The sequence below is a fragment of the Oryctolagus cuniculus genome, chromosome 13, assembly GCF_964237555.1.
Source record: "Oryctolagus cuniculus chromosome 13, mOryCun1.1, whole genome shotgun sequence".
NCBI lineage: Eukaryota > Metazoa > Chordata > Mammalia > Lagomorpha > Leporidae > Oryctolagus > Oryctolagus cuniculus.
The window spans coordinates 31,837,783-31,859,088 of record NC_091444.1 but is presented as its reverse complement, the minus strand read 5'-3'; the positions used below and the strand labels follow the sequence as shown (position 1 = coordinate 31,859,088).

The following is a 21,306-nucleotide window of genomic DNA, read 5'->3' as shown; positions in this document are numbered from 1 at the left end:
TGGGCACAAGGCATGAGCAGGGATCATGTGCATTTCCATTTATCTTTTGAATTAATGGAACCATTTTTATTGTATTTCCCTAGTACTTTTTATGCTGGCTGTTGATTTTAGAAATGTATTCCTATTAGATAGTGACTTCAACAAGGATGCTAACTAGAGGCACCTAGTGTTCTTCCCTCCTTTAAAGGAAGAAAAAAAAAATCAACTGCTATTACACTGGAATGTGTGAAGCAGAGGGCCACAGTACAGTAGGAATGTGGCAGAGAAGTTGTGGAGCATGGAGACACACCATGATCTTATAAAGAAGAGATATAAACATACAGCATCCATCATCAAAATCAATACAAAACCGACAGGGACTAACATTGTGGGGAAAGGATCTAGCAGTTCCCACCAACACCACAGACACAGAAAGAATCTGCTGCTGATGAAACTTGCAGCTTTCACAAGTCCTAAGGCACCGTTTTGGAAGCTTCTGGATAATGACACCACCGCATGTCACTGGAGAAGGAGCCAGGTCACATTGTGCCTCCCCCTACCTAGGTTCCTCATATAGAGTGTAATACTGAGATTCCATACAACAATGTCTGGTGAAGCAGCTGAGCAGCTGCCCCTAGGAACTCCGTCGACTCAGTCCTGGGAACGAGTAGAGGGGCCCAACTCACTCACCACAAGCCTGGGAAGTAGCCAGGAAGCCCATCCAGAGTGGTCAGGTTGGTAACAGCCCTGGGAAGATGGCAAGGAGCCCTACCCACCTGCAAACAGCTAAGCAGTCAGCCTTAAGCAGCTTGCAGTGCTCTAAGGAAGCAACTGAGAAATCCGCCCTGGGGAACTTGGCCCACTGAGGCCCCAGGAAGAAGACAGGCAGTAGAACCCACGCACCCTCTGTGCTGAGAAGTAGCCAAGTGGCCACATTCCTGTGGCTTCAAGAAAAAGCCAGGAAGCCCTTCCTGAGAAGCTTGGCCTACCAAGACTCCAGCAAATAACCAGGCAGGCTGGTCCACCCACTAAAGCCTCCAAGAAGTAAAACAGGGCACCTTAAGTGCCTCAGCCCATATTAGAGCACTGGTTCAAGTTCCAGCTACTCTACTTCCAATCAATTCCCTGTTAATAAGTCACCTGGGAAAGCAATGGAAGATGACCAAAGTACTTGGGGCCCTGCCACCCACATGGGAGACCCAGATGGAGTCTGTGGCTTTTGGCCACAGAGGTGGGTCTTTGGCCCAGAGGTGTGCCCATTTCGGGAATGAACCAGCAGATGGAAGATCTCTTTTTCTCCTCTGTCTCTTCTTTCTCTGTCACTCTGCCTTTCAAATAAATAGAAATAAATCTTTCAATAAAAGTCTTAAAGGCCAGCAGGTAACGAGATGATACACTCAAAGTTCCAAATGAAATAAACTGCCCTCCAAGAATATTGTGACTAAAAGTGATATCCTCCAAAATAAATGAAATAAAAAAATCTTTCCAAGACAAGCAAAAGCTGAGGGAATTCATAACCACAAGGTAATTCTTATAAGAAATGCTTAAGGAAATCCTACACTGGAAGTAAAAAGTGTAACTATCATGAAAATATACAAAAGTACAAAACTCATTAGGAGAGCAGATACCAAAAAAGTAAAGAGGGATCAGCAATAACAAAGATGAATATCAAACAACGCAGATGAGTATCAAGGGAGGAAAAAAGGAACAGAGAACATATGAAACAAAAAATTCAGAGCCATTTAGTACTGTGTCTTCACTTATGAATATTTTGGTGCAAAAATTAATCTGTGCATTGCTTTTTTATAATATGCATTTTCAATGAACATTTGAAGACAAATTATATGCATGGATTTACTTTATGTGCAAAAATAAACACACCTTTGTATTACATTTTCCATAATATTTTTGAAATACCCTTGAACAGACTGCTAATGAAGGGATGGAAGATATATCACAACCAAAGGGAAACCAAAGCAAGCAGGAATAAGTACATTTATATCAGATAAAATATTTACATTAAAAACTAAAAAAAAAATAAAGAAGACCAACTTAAAAAGAGACAGTCAATTCACCAATAAGAGATAAAATAAAAATTGCAAGTATATATATTATTTATAATGCAAACACCAAAAGATCAAAAGAGACAGAATCCAGTACAATAATATCTGGAGACTTTAACACCTCATTTCATCAGTAGACAGATTATCAAGACAAAAACATCAACAAAGAAATATTGGATATATAGTTACAAAGTGAATATTTAATTCATAATTACAGCATTGATAATCTTAGTAGAATATATTGTTATCACAAGAAATATCAGAAATAATTTTGTTTAAATGTTGAAAATAAAATATAGCTTACTTTTAAGAAATCATGATACAAGAGTAATAAGAATTAAATAGTAGTTTAAACTAGGATAACATGTGAAATATCTATATAGCAGACACAATAATGAATGTAAAGGGACTAGTTTAAACCATCATAAACTTTAGTTTTGATTTTTAACCCTTCCCCCAAATTTGGGGTGGGCATTTGGCATGTTGGTAAAGATACCACTGGGAATATTTACAAATCATATCTGAGTACCTGGTTTCATGTCCCAGTTCTGCTCCCCATTCCAGTTTCCTGCCAATATACATCTTGGGAGGTTGCAGGTGACAGTTCAAGTTGTTGGGTCACTGCCAACTACCTGGGAAACTAAGTTTTGGGTTTCCAGCTTCCAGTTTTGGCCTGACCTCACTCAGACTAGTGCTGAAACTTGGGTATTAAGCCAAAGAAGGAATATACCTTTTATTCTTATATATTATATATATACCTTTTATTCTATATATGTACCTTTTTTTCTAATTTCAAATAATTTCTTTTAATTTCTACAGAGTAAAAATTAAAACCTCCAAATTCACTTCTAGTAGGGAGAAAATACAGAATTATATGAGCAACTCATCAGATACAGAAGGGGCAGTATTAATGACAAGCAGAATTTGTTTTTTTAAAGATTTATTTATTTACTTGAAAGTCAGAGTTACACAGAGAGGCAGAGAGAGAGAGAGAGAGAGAGAGAAAGAGAGGTCTTCCATCTGTTGGTTCACCCCCCAGACAGCCACAATGGCTGGAGCTGTGCCATTCCAAAGCCAGGAGCCAGGAGCTTCTTCCAGGTCCCCCACACGGTTGCAGGGGCCCAAGGACTTGGGCCATCTTCTATTGATTTCCTAGGCAACAGCAGAGAGCTGGATCGGAAGTGGAGCAGCCGAGACTCAAACTGGTGCCCATTTGGGATGCTGGCACTGCAGATGGCTGCAGCGGGGGAGGGGGAGGGGAGGGGGAGGGGGAAGGGGGAGAGGGAAGAGAAGGGGAAGGGGAGGGGGAGGGGGGAGAGGGAGAGAGGGGGAGGGCAGAGAGGGAGAGTCTGACTTTTTTGGTCTAGTTTAAGAAAGATCGAAATCTCACAAAATAATGTAAAAGTGAACTGTGATCAGTGAGGAAAGAGATGTGCACGAGGAAATAATGCAGCCAATGAGATAAATGCTAGGATATGAAGAGTTCAGCAAGATCTTGTTTTATTATTTTCAGTTGGCCTCCCGGGTTGCTATATTCTACCGTCGTGGTATTCACTTTTTTTTTTTTTTTTTTCCCCAGTTGCTCTTAAGTTGGAAAAATTCCCGAGGCAGTGCTTACAGAGCCAGTGCGCCCAGGGTTCAGGAGTTTGTGTAGCGAAATGGAGAAGGCGGCCAGCCTCTTCCATTGCCCTCTTGTATCAATTAACAAGCAGGCACTAATTATCTTGTCAGAATGGTGTGGACCTTATCGCTTTAAGAAGACAAATGAGTCCTAGGACGACTGAGTTCAGTGACGTTTATGAAACAATAGAGGCTCAAATCAGTAGAAGGATGGGAGAGACACAGAGCTCACTCAGCGAGGGAGACTCCCTGACCCCAGAAAGGCTGGGAAGCCGTCAACAGGCGGAACAGGAGCTTCATCAAACGGTGGAGCGGTGATGCTGAGCGGGGAAAAAAAAAAACGCCAAAAACCAAAAACCAAAACAAACAAACAAAAAACTTACAACTATAACCTACGCTAAGCTTTCTCTTAAATCTTCTCAAACCGAATGTCTATGGCCCACCCCAACGTACAGTCCCTCTGCGGGGTGAAACTTTCTTTACACTTCTGCTTAGGTTTGCAGTTGCTGAGGAGAACGGGGCGCTGGGAACGGAGGCGATTCCTGAATAGTAAGCTCCAGCTGAGGAGAAAGTGGGTACAGTCATGGAGCCCTTTGCGCCGTCCCTCTCTTCCTGACTTACCGGTTCCTAAAGTAGTACTGACTTCTTAAAAACGACGACCGGGCTTGCAGCCGGGCTAGCGTGGCCATGGTGCCTCAGCCCCCGGTTTACAACTGGTGTTACTATCGGTCTCCATGACAACTGGGCGGCACCATAGGCCAGTTCCTGCGGGGGGGTGACTTTTCGTTCGCTCTTCTTTTCTTTCACACTGTCTCGGCTTTAAGGGGACTAAAAAGAGAATGAAGAAATTGTGGGGTCGCAAAACATTTCACTGACTCGTCTTTTTCTCTTCTGTGACTACAAGGAAGCGATTACAAGGAGAGGAAAACGGTGAGGGGAGAAGACCTAATGGTTGCTCCGGGCATCCGGTTTCCGCCTGCAGTCGGCTTCCGGAAGCTCCTCTCAAAATGCTGAACTGCTCTTTGGAAGTCGCCGGTGCTGTAGTAGTTGGAGTCTGTTCTCGGGCCTGAGCCTCGAGGCTAGGCTCCTGGGTGTCGTTAATGTTCGGGGCCACCGGGCGCCAACCGATCGGATCTCCTGCCGCCGGGAACAGCTGGTGAGGCTGGCGGCTCTGGGGATGGGAGATCAGGAAAGGGGGTGAATGGCCGGAGGCCGCTGGACCAGGAATGGAAGGGGGAGGGAGTTGTGATGGATGATCTGAAGACATCGAGGCCTGGCTCTCACTTGTAAGGACGCAGGCTGAGGGAGGCGTTGAAGAACTACAGTAAAGGCTGGCTGATTGCTTGTCTGACGTTTAGGATAATTTAGGAATGTAGCATTCCATACCATAGGAGCAGTTCATCTCCCTCTTGACTGTTGACAAGACTAGGGACAGGAGCCATGTATCCTAATCCAGACCCTCTTCCCCAAGCCTCTTTTAAAATTTATCAGATTGTACTAAGGGCCAAATCCCAGAAATCTAGAGTTCTGAAAGTTTAGTACTAGAAGAGGCATTGCCTTTTTATTTATTTATTTTGAAGAGGGAGTAGCCTGCCTGTTTCCATCATCTTCAACGTTTCTTTATAGTGTAAATTAGTTGTATATGGGTGTGCTTAGACTACACCAGGATTTGATTGGGATTTGACTCTGTCTGTACTATCATATCAGCAGTGACCCTTTAGGATGAGAGACTGCTTTGACTTCTCAAAGTGCTCTCACACACTGTATCCTTATGACAGCCTTCTGATACCAGCATATGGTAGGTGCAGAATACTTCAATGACTTGTTCAGAGTTGCCCTACACATTTTAGAAGATATCTTTTGGATTTCCAGTTGAAAACTATAATGTCTGTTGTGTTTTTCTCCCAAGACCTTTCCCTCCCAAGTATACACACAAGACAAGCAGTAAAACAAACAAGCAAATTCCCCCACTGAATATCTTGAAACAAAAAGTGTTGATCAACAAGTAAAAGAAATGCTGCTTAAAAAGGCCTATCCATTCCCAAGGGATCCTGAAGAAAATGGAACATAGGGAATTTTAGTAGTCTGTGATCTCAGAGAAGTTCTTTTGCATCAGCTGCCAGTGAGGAGTTAAAGGAGTATCTTACCCAAATATTGAGATGGATCAGATAAGTTGTTCCTTTTATAAAGAATGTAGGATTGGTTATACTACTTTTAAATCTCACATTTTTCAGTGAGAAATATAGGAAGCACTTTTAATGAACCATTTTTGAAAGGTGTAGCTAGCATGAAATAAAATCCACAATTGCTAAGTACTTCATTTTATTGGTTTCGGCAGTTGTATGTAGGTAGCTGCCACACATAACAAGATAAATGCTATTTCCATCATCCCAGAGTTTCTTTTCAGGGATACTTTTCTTAATCTTTCAAAATTCAATGTTGTGGTAACAGAGAGAGACAAAATGTGTTCTGTAGGTTCGTCTGCTCCTGCTATGGTGATATTGATTTGTAGGATAGATGGCTATTTTATTTAAAAGTATGGCTCTCTTAAATCATCTACCTTCTCCCTTCTAACGAAATCATGATCAGTTACCTTAGTATAATTTAGACAAGTCTCTTTCAGTTCTCTTTTGCAGAACCTAAACTGTTTTCACAGGTTGGCATACAAGTTGTTCTGTATTATGGCACCAGTCTGTATCAAGTACCTACACTTTGTGCTTTTGAATGAAATATTTAAAATCATACCTGATTTGCCAAAATGAATATTTATCTGTACAACTGTCTAATCATTCACAATTTCTTAATGGAAATTTCTTTTTTAATCATTGAGTATAAATATTTACAATACCATTCTGGTAATGAAACCCTACGGTCTCTGAGGTTGCCTCCGAGTACTTATTTGGTGCCAGATTTTACATACATCATCATCTTCTGTAAATCTTTTGACGTAAGTATGTTATTCATTGCATTTTTAGATAAGCTAACACAGAGGCAAAATTAGTTTAAATAACTTGCCTAACCATCATGTTTGCAGCATTCCAGTATACCTAAAGAATATTCTTAAACATCTGGGTATACTACCTGTGTGTCTGCATAATACAGTATGGCAAATAATATGTCAACTATGACCACATTTGTTAACAAACCTAGGATCTGTGACTTCTAGTTTGACTTTTTAAATTTTTTCTCCAAGGTGGAGATTGTTTTTTTAATTTTTAGGCACCAAATGGACATGTAGGTGATTTCTTTATTAAGCTGTATTTCTATAATTGTGTTATATGATTTTGCTTGTCTTAAAAAAGTCATCAAAATAAACTGTGTTGATTCTGGACGTTTGTTTCTGCAGTTTCATTCCTATTCTGTTGTTTTGATTTTCCATAGATCTGGAAAACTGCTTAGTAAAAGATGTACGATTAGCTGGTTTTTGTGTTTTGTGGTATTGAACTCAATTTTATACAGTCAAACTTATTTGACTTGGGTTTCTTTTTCAACCTCTAAGATAGTCATAACTTTGTTGTAGTTCCTATCATTCTTATTTTGTGAAACTAGAAACCTTTCAACCAGCTTTGATAATTTTCCTAAAACTTCACATTTATCTAACTGATAACTTAAAATGTCTGACTTACTAATGTGTCAGAAAAATTAAAATCTGGGTTATCAAGTTTCTAGTCATCAGATTTTCTTTTGTTACTTGTTATTCATTTAGTAATTCATTGACTTGCTCAACAGACTTTTTAATAAACATCTGTTTCAAGTAATACGCTAGGCACTTTAATATTCAGTTGTCTCTGTTCTCATTTTAGGATTTCATAATTTATAATCAATAAATATTTATTGGGTATGATGTATCAACAATAAATAAGACTCATATTCTACTTCCTAAACTTGTCTGAATGCACTTGAATATATGCACGTTGACAAAAATTAGAATGGATTTCTTGTTAGATTCTAAACATTAGTTTTCAATTCTGCTTTATTTTACTTTATGTTTTATTCAATAGCTTACATTCTGAAAGCAAATGGAGGGAAGTAGGAAAGAAGCTTTGATTACCTTTCCAGCCACTGAATGAAGTACCAAAAAAGTCAAAAGGATGGGCTTCCTTATTTAATCACTAATTTGGAAAGTAGAAATATTTTTCTTTAAAGCCAGTCAAGGTTTTGTTTTCAGCAAGTTGCCTGGGTGTTCCTGCAGTGACAAAGGTGGCAAAATATAGCAGCTGCCAGTAGCACCTCCAGTTCAATCCCAGTCATTGGAGCTTTTGCTCTTCTCACCATGGTTTGGTGGCAAGCCTTATAACCATTTACTGAAAAGGTTCGTTTGCTTTCATCAGTAATGTTAACGAATTATTGTGTTAGACATTATATGCAATGCTAACTGATCCCAAAACATTACATTTCTTTATGAATTCCAACATAAGAGAAATACAAATACAAATACAAAAAAATTCAAGTTGATCATGTAGTACATTCACTGAATTTATTTTAATTCAGACTTTAAATCTGTGGATGTTTATGAGGACAGATTTGTGGAAAATTATGTAATTCTAGGCTTCATCTCCAGTAGGAAAGTCCTTAGGAAAATAAAATGAAGTGTTTTAATACAATGAGCTTCTTTTGATGTTTCATTAGGATTGTCAAAACAAAGGAAGTAAAGCATCCTACTGATCATGAATGATCTCTTATTCATTTAATGACTTCATTTCTGAAAGACCAGTTGATGTCAGTTTTATCTGGGAGATGTTAGTGAAGCAACTTGACATTAACCGACTTTAGTATTAACAGGGATTTTAGTTGGGATTGACTTTCAGAAGAATCTAATTATTTGAAACTGAAGGGGAGAAGGTGACTTGAACTCTGAAAAGCACCCATATGAGATGGATCTTTTTTGTTTTTGAATAAAGCTTTTAGAGGTAAATTTTTAATTGATTATTTGAGTGACATGGAATAAATTGAATTCTAGTTAGAATATTTTTAAAAACATTTTCCTTGAGATAAACAATATAAAATCAAATAAGGCTGAAACAGTTGTAATCAGATTCTACAAGAATTTTTATTTCATTATTAGTAGTATTATTGGTTATTAGACTGTATTAGTTTTTAAGCAAAATTGAGAAGTATCAGATTTCAACTCATTAAATTAGATGTTTTCATCTTTATCTGATGTAAAGACCACAAGATTTTCTCTTCTAAAATAAAACACTAAATTGTAACTTCCAAAATAAACTGCAGTTTTAATTATGTGTTCACATACTGTTTTAATTTTATGTTTTCATACTTCAAATTAGTCATTTAGCCATTGTTAAGAAACTATCTTCAAAAAAGTAAGTTATTCTCATATGAGTTGATACAAAATCTTTGTTTAGAGAAAGGACCCTTGTTAAAATGAAGCCATGTGAAACTGACTTCAAGTGAATTTTTTTCAAGGTATCGCATTATATTTAGATATAATACATATTTCATATTATATTTCTCCCAAAGAGCATTAAAATAAAAATAAGCAAAACATTTTTTGCATTTAGGGCTAATATACAAGTAATTATTAAGATATATATAGTGGAAGATAGATTTTTTTGGCATATCAATGTATTCAGGGTTGTAGCCTTTCTAAGTGTTGTGTGATGCATATTTCTCTTAAGTCAATGCAATGTTCTGAAGCTAGTTATATAAATAATCATTATTAAGGGGAAAAGAAATCTTAGCGGCTTTCCAGAGGTTGTTTAAAATGTATGTTTGCATCACTATTATTTTTTTAAGATCTTTATTCATATTAACTTTTTTGTTTATACTTTCTGAATTCCAAGGATTAGATCTTGAGAATACAAACTGAAAGGCAATTCCTTATTACATAACTGTTTGTTTATTTTACTCATCACTACAAGTTTGGTTCTTTCAGCTCAGTTCAGTTTCATGAGTCATACCACTCTGTTCCTTAGGTTGATTTGGATTTCTGACCTCATTGTCTATTCAAAACAGTTTAATACATATAAGTGGGATTTTTACATAGATATAAATATTAAGTCATCAAGTATTAGAAGCTGTATGTGTGTATCCTGAGTTCTAAAGCCATTTGGATTACAAAATATGTTTGTTTTGGAGTTATTAAAATTTAAAAAAATTGGAAGTTGTCATAAGGAACTTGCAAAAGCTTGAAATTCAATGCTACATGACTATAGAGCCTAAATAGATCAAGTGTTGCCAAACTATAGCCAGCCATTGTCACCTGTTTGATTATATGTGTGTGTGTGTACATACTGATGTCTTTATTCCATTTGCCTTTCTTTCTCTCTCTCTCTCTTTTTTTTTTTTTTTTTTTTTTTTTTTTTTTTTTTTTTTTTACTTATTTGAGAGTTCCCTCTGCTTGTTCATTACCCTAGTGCTCACAGCAGCTCTGGGCCAAGAAACTAGAAACTCAATCTTGGTTTCCTATCTGGGTGGTAGAAACCCAGTCATCTGAGTCATTGCTCCCAGCTGGAAATAGGAGCTGGAGCAAGGGATGGAAACCAGGCACTTGGATATAGGACGGAGGCATCTTAACTGGGTTTTTTACCACTTAGACCAAATGCCCAGTCCATCACCTGATTTTATAAGTGAAATTTCATTAGAATACAGCCATATCCATTCACTCATGGGTTGCTGTGGCTGTTTTGCATGACAATGGCAAGTTGAGTAGTTGTGAGAGACCTAATGTGCTACAGAGGCTAAGATAATTATTTTGTGGCCCTTTTAGTAAAGTAGACCTAGTTCTGCAATAGACTCTAGAAATTAAATGGGCTTTGGCTGGCGCCTTGGCTCACTAGGCTAATCCTCCGCCTGCGGTGCCGGCACCCCGGGTTCTAGTCCCAGTTGCTCCTCTTCCAGTCCAGCTCTCTGCTGTGGCCCAGGAGGGCAGTGGAGGATGGCCCAAGTGCTTGGGCCCTGCACCTGGCTCCTGGCTTCAGATCTGCACAGTGTGCCGGCCATAGCAGCTTTTTGTGGGGTGAACCAATGGAAGGAAGACCTTTCTCTCTGACTCTCTCTCTCTCACTATCTAACTCTGCCTGTCCAAAAAAAAAAAAAAAAAAAAAAGAAAGAAAGAAATTAAATGGGCTTCTACAGAACTATTCAGAATATTTTGATCCCTAGGTTCCTCTAGAGCTCAACCTGAAAAAATGATTGCCTATGTTCTTCATAAGTACATATCTGAATTACCTGCAATATTTAAAAAAATAAGATGATATGCTTCAGCTGTATATTACACTAACTAATTTTAGATTTGGAAAGAATTAATATAATGTATATAATGTATAAAAGTTTCCAAAGAATGCCAGTGCTTATCCTTGCTGACTAGTAGGTCATTTTCTCACTAACAGTGTGGTTCATTGCTCTCAGGGAAGCTGAAAGATCTAAGAATACTTCAGAATGAATTAATGATGGGCCCCTGTAGCCCAGAGGCTCCTATTTGAGTATGAAGATAGTTTGTTTCACTGGATTATGAGATTAATGTAGCTTAAACATATGCCTAGCATTTGGTTAAACTTTCTTTTCACATAGATTATAAATATTGAAAGGACCTGTATCTTTTTCTGTCTGCCTCTTTCGGCAGTGAGTGGGTAGAGCATGTGGTGAACAAAGCATTTCGTGCTTCCTTTTTCCACCTAGAAATTAATGTGTGGGGATGGGCTTGAGAAAGTTCTATGTTTGCTGTAGGAAAATTGGCTCTAGAAAATGGACAGAAGTCTGGAGAACAGTGATTTAAAAGAGAAAACTTTTGTGTAATTACACAGTAAAATATAGAAATAACCAGGATCTTTCATTGTCATTACACTCTGTTTTTAATGAATTACTATGTCTAGTATAAGAACGTTAACAAAAAGAGGCTAAAAAATGAATCTAAATATCTGAAACTGCAATAGTTTGGATAGGAGAATTAAGTAGCTTTTAAATATTTTATAATGACTATTAATTTAGTCAAATTTAGAGTGAATTATCTGCCATAGAACACTAGATTAATATGGTTGAGAGTGACACTGTTTTTCTCTCTGAAAAATTTAGGCATTTCAGCAGAACCATGGAAGAACTGGTTCATGATCTTGTCTCAGCATTGGAGGAGAGCTCAGAGCAAGCCCGAGGTGGATTTGCTGAAACAGGAGATCATTCTCGAAGTATTTCTTGCCCTCTGAAACGCCAGGCAAGGAAAAGGAGAGGTAGAAAGCGGAGGTCTTACAATGTTCATCACTCGTGGGAGACTGGTCACTGTTTAAGTGAAGGCTCTGATTCTAGTGTAGAAGAACCGAGCAAGGACTATAGAGATAATCACAATAATAATAAAAAAGATCATAGTGACTCTGATGACCAGATGTTAGTGGCAAAGCGCAGACCATCATCAAACCTAAATAATAATGTTCGAGGGAAAAGACCTCTGTGGCATGAGTCCGATTTTGCTGTGGACAACCTTGGAAACAGAACTCTTCGCAGGAGGAGAAAGGTAAAACGCATGGCAGTAGATGTCCCACAGGACATCTCTAACAAACGGACAATGACCCAGCCCCCTGAAGGTTGCAGAGATCAAGACATGGACAATGATAGAGCTTACCAGTATCAAGAATTCACCAAGAACAAAGTCAAAAAAAGGAAGTTGAAAATAATTAGACAAGGACCAAAAAACCAAGATGAAGGAGTGGTTTTAGAAAATGAGGAAATAAGCCAGACCAATAAGGACAAAATGGAATATGAAGAACAAAAAGTCTCAGATGAGCTCATGAGTGAAAGGTGACTTTTATATTCTGTAAATATAAAAATACTTGTCTCCAAAGTTTGTCTTTGAATGTGTTTTAATTTTAATTAAATCTATTTTAAAATCATTATAAATTGTAATAATGGTAGTGATATTACTGTTTAACTATAGCTATAATTCCTTATAATTTATGAAGTTTACCACAAAGCAAAATTGCTTATTTGATTTAAAAAGTCTTTTGATTGTATTATAATGACTTAATTTTCAGCTACGAAAAGAAAAGGAAATGAATTTTCAGTGAGAAAGAATGTACTTTTGAATAACCGTGCGTTTGTAGCTCTTCAAATTGAATGCATTATTATTTATTTGTTAAAGAGCTTTAGCCTTTGGTGCTTTTTAGAGTGCCTCAATTGATAGATAGTCTAATTCCGGACAATCAAAATTTATACCCAATCAACATATGTGGGTTGATGTTTATCGAAATCTGTAGCTTGCTGGGAATTCTGATCACTTATGAACTAGATAATCAAATTTATGGTTTGGAAACACCTAGTTTTGTCATTAGTAAAATGGAAGAAGCAACAGTCCTTTGGCAGTTAGTCTAATCTATTCTAGGAGGCAGGTGTAACACAGTGATGATTTTAAGAACTCTTGACAACATCAAAGGTAAGTGATTATTTTTCTTTTCACATAGAATGAATGCTTACTTGGAGAAAGTGAGGAGGAGTTGATACAGTTCAGCCTTTTTAGTGTGTATACTTAAAAACCAAATACCATGCTGTGAACCAAGAAGAACACACCTCAAATATGGTCTGGGAAAGAGTATTTGATTTTTAATTTGGAGAGTTGTGATCATTTAATCATGTAGATTGCATTTTTTTTCTTTTTTTTGTAAATATGATTCAGACATGATTAGGACCTGGTAGAAGACGATATAGAATAATCCTTTAATTAGCCACAGTTTTCAATCTGTGTAATTTTCCCAAAGAAGTAAAGTTCACACAAAGTAAAAACAAGTATTGAAAAGGCTTTGAAAAGTTTATACTGTTCTTTCCTTCCAAGAAGATTATCATTTTTATATACACTGAAAATTATTTGTATGTTATTGTTGGGCCATTGTGACTTAGGACCACATATCCTGACTAAAAATAATTATCTTGCTCTATTGCTGGGAGGGAGAGTGTGGCAGTGGAGATAAAATATTCAATTCTAGATTATTCACAGTTAGATCCCCTGCTTTTTGGATTGATTATGCAACGCACCCCCCCCCCCCCCCCCCCTTATTGTCTGCCTGTTATTGATCTGCTTCTGAGGACATCTACTCTGGAAGAGAAATGAGGTGAAACTCCCGTGATTCATTTCTTTTCATTGTAAAAAATATATTAGTATCTACTAGGATAATCAGGCTCCCCAGCAGATGACAACCCAGGTACTGTTTTTCAAAGAGGATGTTTTCATAGTTAAAAAAATTCTAAAAATATTTCTCTCAGATTTTAAATGCATCTATAGACATGAACTGTTGTCACTGAAGAGGTATGTATAAATTCTTTCATGGGAAGAATGCTTGATACTGAAGGTATTTTCTTCATAAGTCTGTTTTGTTTTACAAATATTTCCAAAGTTTTCCTAGTATAAAAATCTGTACTGCTCTATTTCATTGGAACTGATTTATAAATAAGAACAACTGCATAGCGTGCGTGCGTGTGTGTTTGTGTTTCTCAGAGTTAAGAAACATTTGATTGACTACTCTTTATGATTCACTGGTGGTTCCTGGACTAAGAGTCTTGTCCTTAGCAGCCTTGTAGCCAGAGTAGAGATGATAATGAATTATGATGAGTGGAAGGTGTTTAGGGAAGACTTCTTAAAGGAGCTGTGTAAGAACTAAGACTTATTCAGAGATTGGAGAGTAGAGAGGACAGAGGGAATAGTGTTCCTAGGTATAGGAAACAGCTTGTGTGAAGACATGGATTATGAAACAAATGTGATGTATTAGAGATGTATTTGATTATTGCAGTTGAGACTAGAGCACTAAGCATTTTTTGAAGGCCTATTTACATGTTCAGTAGTTTGGATTTCATCCTATAAACAGATTGAAGTCAATGAAGAACTTTTAGCAGTGAAAAACTATTTAGATTTACATTTTATCAAGATAACATAATGGTAACAGGAACGTTTTATTTACCTTTCACTGACCTCCAGTCTATCTTTAAATGGAAGATAAATTATGGCCTTGACAGTAAAGGAAGAAAAATATTTAAGAACACCTTTAGGATTTGGAACTAATGATGAACATGGAGCAACTGAATAGGTATTAGTGAGGTGAAATGTAAATAGGAAACATGTTTGGCTATACATGCAAGTAAGTGCAAACATACCTGAAAGCAAGACAAAGACCAGGGGAATTCTGATATTCTTATATAAGGGTATTTCAAAAAGTTCATGAAAATGGAATTAAAAAATTTTATTTTGATGTGTAAAAAGTTTTGAAATCCATGCATAGTTTATCATAATGTGCATTTGTCATGAACTTTTTGAAGACCCCTCCTGTTTTTCAGAGAGAGAACATGTGGAGAGAAAAGAGGAGACAGGTATACCTCTCAGAAAACAAAGGATCAGAGATGGGAAGAACTTGGATGGAAACCTACCTATGGAAGGTCCTGAAATCAATCCAATAAGGAAGGATTTTAAACTTCTAAATAGAACACTGTGTTTCTTACAGTGTGTGTGTGTGTGTGTGTGTGTGTATTATAAACTTCTTTCTTTTGGATTAGTTTTAAATTTATAGAAAAGTTGTAAAAATTTTGTACAGTGTGCTTATATTCCCATGTACCCTACATACAGTTTCCCAGTGATAAGTTTTGTACATAACTCTAGTACACCTGTCACAATGAACCAATAGGGAAACATTTTTAGGTAAAGTCTACAGTTGATTAGAATTTCCTTTCCTTTTATTTAGTGTCCTTTTTCCATTCCAGGATATCACATTGCTTTTAAATGACCAATTATATTTTGAAGAGATTAATCTGCTTCTGTGTAGAAGAGTAGACAGGGATAAATCTAAATTCAGTTTAGAAAATCATAGTACAGAAAAGTATAGCATTAGCAGGAAGCTGGATCTGAAGCAGAGAAGCTAGGACTTGGACCAGGCTCTGTTATAGGGATGCAGGCATCCCAAGAAGCGTCATAACTGCTGCTCCAAATGTCTGCCACTTATTTATTTTTAGAAAATCAAATAAAAACTAAAATATCTTGTGAAAATGTATGTGGATTTAATATAATCTATGATTTTAAATGTCTCATTTTAGACATTTCAATATGCTTTTCTAAGTAAGCCAAGTTTAAGTTCTACATGCTTATAGAAAACATTTTAATTTAAAAAAAAATCACTTGGGGAGATAGCCTGATTGGTTAAAATTAAGAATTACAGTAAAAAGAATGTTCATGACAATTTTTGAAGACTATCACTTAATTTTATTCAGAAGCCAAACCTCTCATTATATAACCTGGTTCTTGGTGTTTTAACTTATGTATTCTGTTATGTAAACAAGTTAAGTACTATCATGTAAACATTGCTTCTGCTAGACCTAATAGTGTCATGTTGTTTGTGTTAGTCAAATATCTGCTAATTGTTTTCATTTGTATGTTAAATTAAACTGTATGGTATTCCCAAACATTTATGGAAGTAATGAGAACCTATGTTATTTTGTACATACCCTCCTTAATATTTATCTTTTTTGTATTCAGAGTGACCTCAACTTTGATTTAATGGATTGCCACTGTTGTAAACTTTTTTCTTCCTTTCAGAGTAATAGAGTTGTGAATTTTTAAGTAATGTCGTTTCTAGAATATTTGGGAACGTGGTTATGAAAAGTAATTCATCCCAGGCCCTTGTATTTCATGTGCTGAAGAAAGGCTTAGCCTGTTTTTGATTGAGACTTTTCCCATTTTATTGAGCAGTGGTGTTTCAGGCTCAAGCTGAATTGCATGGCATAAGAGAGGAGCAGTGAGCATTTGATGAAAGCAGATAATAAAATGCATCAATTGTGTCAGCACCTCTTGCAGTCACATCTGGCTTACTGTCAGGGTCCCATTAGATTCCTGTGGTTTTATGTGCCAAAAATAATATGCTCTGTAGTTAATGGAACCAGGATATTTGCAGTTTGATTAAAAAGAATCATTTTCTTTCAGATCTTTGTCAGGCTTAAGTTCCATCTCTGAGCTGCCATGTCTCTTTAAAATTTTACGACTGAGAGATCAATTGTTCTTTTGATCTGTTTCTTTCTTTTTCCTTATTACAGTGATTCCAGCAGTCTCAGCAGCACTGATGCTGGTTTATTTACCAATGATGAGGGAAGACAAGGTATTGAAATGCCTCTTTTCTCTCTTTGGGAAAAGTTCTCGTTTTTAAGTTGCACTTAAAATTGGTTATTTCATAAGTTAATAACTGCAATCTGTTTAGCTTACACATGCTACTTAGTGGAGTGGAGTTTGGTATTACTGTTGGTTTTTAACCTGCTGTGGAATATGCCCTGTCTCCCTTACTTAAAGAAATTGATTACCTACAAAAGCTAGTATATGGATTATCCTCTTGGAGAAAGCTTTTCATACTTGTCTTTTCAATTTGGACTCTTAGGGCAAGTTCAAAAGACATTCTCCACCTGATTCCAAATGTATTTCATACTGTTAAAGCATTCATAAAGGTGCAATTGCAAGTCATTTATAATTTTTATTCAGCTGTGAAATTACTTCATTCTATCCAGTTTATAATTAAATGATTTTTATAAATTCAGTACTGTACACTATGAAATAGAAATGTCTTACATCTTAGATGTTTTCCATCTTTGAGACTTCCTGGAAGATTTTCACATCTTAAATTGGCCAAACTTTGAAGCTATGAAAAATATGAAAATTTTAGTAAAGGGACAGGTTTAATTCTTAATTGGATTAATGTCATTTATTCACATCTGCTTATGATTGTTTACTTTCATATTCTATAGAGATCATGAAATTGAGCTAATACATATAAATACTTATTCCAAATGTTATCTTCATTTCTTAATAATACCTTACAGGACAATAGTAAGTTCAAAGGAAATAAACTATATATACGTGTGTGTATGTGTGTGTGTGTGTGTGTATGTTTGTGTGTATAGTTTAAAGTATAATTGTGTTACAAAATATATAAACTGAGAATATTTTACTCTTCCAGTGAGAGTAATGTAAATAATCATTCTTTTTTTGCTTATCTATAAACCATATTGTAGATAAATATGTATGTAACTATTTTAAAGTTTGTAGTCTTTTAGAAGTTGTGACTTTACTTATATATGCTAGAATCTGGCAACATACTTAAGTAAGCTTAACCACTTTGATAACATCCCTAAATTCTAATAAAAAAAAAGGCCTTTATTCCCAATATATTATAAATGTTGATACTGGTAATGACATGAAATGAAAAAACTTTTTAAAAAAATAATTTTTGACCAACTCTCAATCTCTGAAAAGCACTGAGTGGTTTAGAATGATGTACTAGCATTTATTGTGAGCTTACTGTGTTTCATAGTGCCAAGTGCTTTTCTTGCATTTAACTTGCTCTAAGTTCCTATTTAATTCTTTAAAAACCGTGAGATTCCCAATTTTTAAAGTAAGAAAACCTATGCTAATAGAGTTGACGTAAATTCTCCATTACTGCAAAACACTAGAGTTTTAATTTGTCTAACTGCATATTCAAGTTCTTCATGAACAGCGGTTTGATTTCTCTGTTAAGAACAAAGTTACAAGGCCTACATTGTGGCACAGTAGGTTAAGCCACTGCTTCTGACCAAGCATCTTGTGTGGTCATCGGTTGGAGTTCTGGCTGCCCCACTTCTGATCCAGCTCCCTGCTAAAGCACCTAAGAGAGCAGTGGAAGATAGCCCAAGTGGTTGGGCCCCTACCACCATGTGGGAGACCTAGATGGAATACCAGGCTCCTGGCTTTGGCCTGGTCCAGCCCTAACCATTGCGGCCATTTGGGGAATGAACCAGCAGATGGAAGATCTCTTTCTCTCTCTGTCTCTCCCTCTATCGCTCTGTAACTCTGCCTTTCAAATAAATAAATATCTTTTAAAAAAGAATAAAATTATCACATCAATAGTAAAATAGCTTCCTTTTTTCTTAATAATGTCTCAGTAGGAATTTAATCTAGGGTATTCAGTTTCAAGTTACTTTCTTTATTTTCTTGTGCTCAAATCTGATTTGTGATACTTTAAATATAACACAGTATAAGTATTAATATTAAGTTCTATGAATTCTACTTTTTATGAAATTAAGATTTTATTCCTCAGTTGAAATGTGCTATTGATTCTAGTTTTCTAAATGCTTTTGTCATTTCCTTTTCATTTAAAATACAACTATTTTTCATAAAATCATTTTTTCTATTGAATCTTTAGGTTTTTATTTTTTTAACTTTGCCCTTAAAAATGATTATAGTAAGAGAGTTTCAAGATAAGAAAACTTTGTTTAAAGAGAAAAAGTGTTTGGTAACTATGATGACTCTCTTAGAACCCAGAATTGGTGGTACCTTCTAAGAATCAAAAGAAAAGGGCTGATGCTGTGGCATAACAGGTTAAGAAGCTTCTACCTGCGACGCTGCCATTCCATATAAGCACCAGTTTAAGTGCTGGCTGTTCCACTTCTGATCTAGCTCCCTGCTAATGGGCCTGGGAAAGCAGCAGACAATGTTACAAGTGCTTGGGCCCCTTTAACTCACATTGGAGACCTAGATGGAGTTCTAAGTTCCAGGGTTCGGACTGGCCCAGCCCTAACTATTGCAGCCATTTAGGGAGTGAACTAGCAGTTAGAAGACTCTCTCTGCCTTTCTCTCTGTCTGTCTGTCTCTCTCTCTGTAACTCTACCATTCAAATAAATAAAATTAATTATTAAAAAAAATCACAGCAGGAAGACTTTAATGAATCTCAGATCATATTCAAAGTGCTAATTGTATATTATTTTGAAAAGCCTTCTGCCTTATTTTCCATTTATACAGCTCTTTATTTTCCTTTTTTTAAAAAATATTGATAATCACTAAAGACCACTTCATACTGGATTTTAAATTGACCTTTAAAATTGTCTCACGGTTATTCATGGATGTTCCCAAAAATCAAAATTAATGAATAGTGTTGTGTTTTAAAAACACCTCACTTACAATAGTTTGTTATATTTTCTTTATAAACTCTGTGTATTGTCATTTTTCATTTAAAATCAAGTTTTTCAAAGCTATTTCTTAATGAACTTAATTAGATTAATTTCATTTATTCACATCTGTTAATGACTATTTCCCCCTTTATACTCCATAGAAATCATGGAATTAAGCTAATTATATACCATTATCAGCCTTAAAGAACAGGTTCCACAGTTTTATACCTTTTAATTCCCAGTAGGAGATTAAGGCACATTTTCTTTTAATGTAGAATGGGTAGTACCTTAAATGGATTTCCCTATAGTTATTGCCAAAGGATTAACTTTGCATTTTAATTGGTTCTAAAATATAACATTTTGTGTTTTTGTTGATGGCAATGCTTATTGTAATATTAGAGAACATTTATTTCAGCTGTGGTATAGTGTAAAAAGCTTTCTTTATAGATAATATATATATATGTTTAACAGGTGATCTTGTATTCTATCATATATATGTAGTGTGTATATATATGTATACATGTATATATGTATGTATAAAATGTATATATACATATATACACTATATATATATAGTTGATAGAATACAATCCTGTATTCTAATATATAGTATATATATACATGTGTATGTATGTATAAAATATATATATACATATATACACTATATATATACTATATTATATATATATATAGTTGATAGAATACAGGATCACCAGTTGAATTTGAAATGTAGATAAATAAGACATAATCTTGTAGTATAAATGTGTCCCATGCAGTGTTTAGATATATTTATATTAAAAATATAGTACAAGACAACATACTCGCATTAAAAGTTAATCTTTTACCTGAAATCCAGATTTAACTGCCATCTTATATTTTTTATTATATAATAGCCCTAATTGTGTATTTGGGTGATAAGACTGAATTTTTAGTCCAGGGGCCTTCTGTCTTCACAGGTGATGATGAGCAGAGTGACTGGTTCTATGAAAAGGAGTCAGGGGGAGCATGTGGCATCACTGGAGTCATTCCCTGGTGGGAAAAGGAAGATCCTGCAGAACTAGATAAAAATTTACCAGATCCCGTCTTTGAAAGTATCTTAACTGGTTCTTTCCCCCTTATGTCGCATTCAAGCCGAAGAGGTAAGTAGCACTGTCTAATTAGTGGGTACAAAGGATTTTTGGTCAATCTAGGAAAGTTCATTGGAAGAGGAGAGGCTAAAATGGAAATTAAACATAAACTGGATATTAAACACAAACATGTGGGCACTAATTCAGCTATATTTATCATGCCTTCAAATGATGAGAAAATATTGAATTGCTTTTGTGCTAGGCCCATTGTGAAAATGTTGCAAAGATAGGAAAGTGAATTGAGAAAAAAAAGTTACCTACATGTTACTCTAGGGCTTAAGAGACTAGAAAGTAAAGTGATGACTGCATTGGAACCCTGCTAGGCATTTGCTTCATTCTTTTAGGTGTGAATTTTATATTTTCCTCAGTAATATTCATGCTGTTACCATGCTAGTACCAACTTTTAATTCTCTACTGATAGAATCTTCTATGCTCCAATGATCATAGAACCTTCTACATTGAATACTTTGATTTCCCAGGTTTCCAGGCTAGACTCAGTCGCCTTCATGGAATGCCTTCAAAGAATATGAAAAAATCTGGAGGGACTCCATCTTCAACGGTAGGCATGCTTTTTTGTTGAATTGTCATGTTTGGGAATGTTTCCATTTCTATGGAATAAAAGCCACATC

At 35.9% G+C, this 21,306-nt stretch overlaps 2 protein-coding genes across 4 annotated transcripts in view; one reads left to right on the top strand and one right to left on the bottom strand.

The window, feature by feature from the left end:
• Positions 1 to 4,430, bottom strand: part of SPATA17 (spermatogenesis associated 17) — a 293,216-nt gene extending 288,786 nt beyond the window's left edge. The window contains exon 1 of the mRNA XM_002717401.5: positions 4,284 to 4,430. Coding sequence (XP_002717447.2) covers positions 4,284 to 4,351 — 68 coding nt within the window. The 5' untranslated portion in view covers positions 4,352 to 4,430. The remainder of the gene's footprint in view (positions 1 to 4,283) is intronic.
• Positions 3,916 to 21,306, top strand: part of GPATCH2 (G-patch domain containing 2) — a 180,601-nt gene continuing 163,210 nt past the window's right edge. Inside the window, exons 1-6 of one of the 3 annotated variants that reach the window (XM_002717402.5) lie at positions 3,916 to 4,211; positions 4,567 to 4,818; positions 11,694 to 12,410; positions 16,674 to 16,735; positions 20,507 to 20,689; positions 21,157 to 21,236. In XM_002717402.5, coding sequence (XP_002717448.1) covers positions 4,763 to 4,818; positions 11,694 to 12,410; positions 16,674 to 16,735; positions 20,507 to 20,689; positions 21,157 to 21,236 — 1,098 coding nt within the window. In that variant the 5' untranslated portion in view covers positions 3,916 to 4,211; positions 4,567 to 4,762. The remainder of the gene's footprint in view (positions 4,212 to 4,566; positions 4,819 to 11,693; positions 12,411 to 16,673; positions 16,736 to 20,506; positions 20,690 to 21,156; positions 21,237 to 21,306) is intronic. The other 2 variants (XM_051821342.2, XM_070055324.1) reach the window with 2 other exon arrangements.